This window comes from Heptranchias perlo, unplaced genomic scaffold (genome assembly GCF_035084215.1).
Source record: "Heptranchias perlo isolate sHepPer1 unplaced genomic scaffold, sHepPer1.hap1 HAP1_SCAFFOLD_684, whole genome shotgun sequence".
NCBI classification, from domain to species: Eukaryota; Metazoa; Chordata; class Chondrichthyes; order Hexanchiformes; family Hexanchidae; genus Heptranchias; species Heptranchias perlo.
The window spans coordinates 53,558-56,057 of record NW_027139713.1 but is presented as its reverse complement, the minus strand read 5'-3'; the positions used below and the strand labels follow the sequence as shown (position 1 = coordinate 56,057).

Sequence of the window (2,500 nt, the reverse complement as noted above, 5' to 3'; positions counted from 1 at the left end):
TGGGAGGGGGATGTTGAGTGAGTTGGGAGGGAGGAGATGTTGAGTTGAGTGAGTTGGGAGGGAGGAGCTGTTGAGTTGAGTGAGTTGGGAGGGAGGAGCTGTTGAGTTGAGTGAGTTGGGAGGGAGATGATGTTGAGTGAGTTGGGAGGGAGGAGCTGTTGAGTTGAGTGAGTTGGGAGGGAGGAGCTGTTGAGTTGAGTGAGTTGGGAGGGAGATGATGTTGAGTGAGTTGGGAGGGAGATGTTGAGTGAGTTGGGAGGGAGCTGTTGAGTGAGTTGTGAGGGAGGAGATGTTGAGTTGAGTGAGTTGGGAGGAGATGTTGAGTGAGTTGGGAGGGAGGAGATGTTGAGTGAGTTGGGAGGGAGGAGCTGTTGAGTTGAGTTGTGAGGTAGGTGATGTTGAGTGAGTTGGGAGGGAGGAGCTGTTGAGTTGAGTTGTGAGGGAGGAGATGTTGAGTTGAGTGAGTTGGGAGGGGATGTTGAGTGAGTTGGGAGGGAGGAGATGTTGAGTTGAGTGAGTTGGGAGGGGATGTTGAGTTGAGTGAGTTGGGAGGGAGGAGCTGTTGAGTGAGTTGTGAGGGAGGAGATGTTGAGTTGAGTGAGTTGGGAGGGGATGTTGAGTTGAGTGAGTTGGGAGGGAGGAGCTGTTGAGTTGAGTTGTGAGGGAGGAGATGTTGAGTTGAGTGAGTTGTGAGGGAGGAGATGTTGAGTGAGTTGTGAGGGAGGAGATGTTGAGTGAGTTGGGAGGGAGGGGATGTTGAGTGAATTGGGAGGGAGGAGCTGTTGAGTTGAGTGAGTTGTGAGGGAGGAGATGTTGAGTTGAGTGAGTTGTGAGGGAGGAGATGTTGAGTTGAGTGAGTTGGGAGGGAGATGTTGAGTGAGTTGTGAGGGAGGAGCTGTTGAGTTGAGTGAGTTGGGAGGGAGGAGCTGTTGAGTTGAGTGAGTTGTGAGGGAGGAGATGTTGAGTTGAGTGAGTTGTGAGGAGATGTTGAGTTGAGTGAGTTGTGAGGGAGGAGCTGTTGAGTTGAGTGAGTTGTGAGGGAGGAGATGTTGAGTGAGTTGTGAGGGAGGAGATGTTGAGTTGAGTGAGTTGGGAGGGAGGGACGTGTTGTTGAGTTGGGTTCTGGTTGGGTTCGTCCTGCCCTTTGCTGATTGGCCGTCCCTCGGCTCTCTGGCCCCGCCCTCCGCTCTCTGGCCCCTCCCCCGGAAACCCCACGTGATTTCTGGTTGATTTCCCTGACGCATTCAATGAGAATTGGGAAATTGACCCGGTTCCAGGCTCTGCCTTTTCGCCCAGTTCAGGTCCGAAGGGGGTTTTTTTTTTGGTGTCCCTGAGGCCACTCTTCACCCCTTCTGGTCTCCTAACCCCAACTATGGGATGGGAAGAGGGTGAGGGTGAGGACTACCCCAGGGCTGGGTCTTCACTCCCTCCTCCTCTCCTCCACTCCTCCATGACCTGGTCTACTTGAGGATTCCCTGGACTTTCTTCATCTCCAGTTGAGGGTGTCGCCCAGTCCAGGAGGGAGACAGAAGATTGGGCCAAGAGTGGAGATGGGTCCCTGGGGGCAGAGGGACGTCCTGGTTGCCCTGATCTCCCTCCTCTGTCACACCAAGGTGAGGACAATCTAACTCTTAACAGGGACCCTCAGGAGGGTGTGGGGAGGGAGATGGGGGGTCTGGATTGGAGGGAGAAGAGGGGTCTGGATTGGAGGGAGACAAGTGGTCTGGATTGGAGGGAGACGAGGGGGTCTGGATTGGAGGGAGACGAGGGGGTCTGGATTGGAGGGAGACAAGTGGTCTGGATTGGAGGGAGACGAGGGGGTCTGGATTGGAGGGAGACGAGGGGGTCTGGATTGGAGGGAGACAGGGGGTCTGGATTGGAGGGAGACAAGTGGTCTGGATTGGAGGGAGACGAGGGGGTCTGGATTGGAGGGAGACGGGGGGTCTGGATTGGAGGGAGACGGGGGGTCTGGATTGGAGGGAGACAAGTGGTCTGGATTGGAGGGAGACGAGGGGGTCTGGATTGGAGGGAGACAAGTGGTCTGGATTGGAGGGAGACGGGGGGTCTGGATTGGAGGGAGACGAGGGGGTCTGGATTGGAGGGAGACGAGGGGGTCTGGATTGGAGGGAGACGAGGGGGTCTGGATTGGAGGGAGACGAGGGGGTCTGGATTGGAGGGAGACGGGGGGTCTGGATTGGAGGGAGACGGGGGGTCTGGATTGGAGGGAGACAAGTGGTCTGGATTGGAGGGAGACGGGGGGTCTGGATTGGAGGGAGACGGGGGGTCTGGATTGGAGGGAGACGGGGGGTCTGGATTGGAGGGAGACGGGGGGTCTGGATTGGAGGGAGACGGGGGGTCTGGATTGGAGGGAGACGAGGGGTCTGGATTGGAGGGAGACGAGGGGGTCTGGATTGGAGGGAGACGAGGGGGTCTGGATTGGAGGGAGACGGGGGGTCTGGATTGGAGGGAGACGGGGGGTCTGGATTGGAGGGAGACAAGT

The 2,500-nt window shown here is 56.9% G+C and overlaps 1 protein-coding gene across 1 annotated transcript in view; it reads left to right on the top strand.

Moving 5' to 3' along the window:
• The first annotated feature begins 1,230 nt into the window (after positions 1 to 1,230).
• LOC137318248 (tumor necrosis factor receptor superfamily member 3-like) overlaps positions 1,231 to 2,500 on the top strand; it is a 23,492-nt gene continuing 22,222 nt past the window's right edge. The window contains exon 1 of the mRNA XM_067981178.1: positions 1,231 to 1,613. Within this exon, the coding sequence (XP_067837279.1) occupies positions 1,551 to 1,613 (63 nt within the window). The 5' untranslated portion in view covers positions 1,231 to 1,550. The remainder of the gene's footprint in view (positions 1,614 to 2,500) is intronic.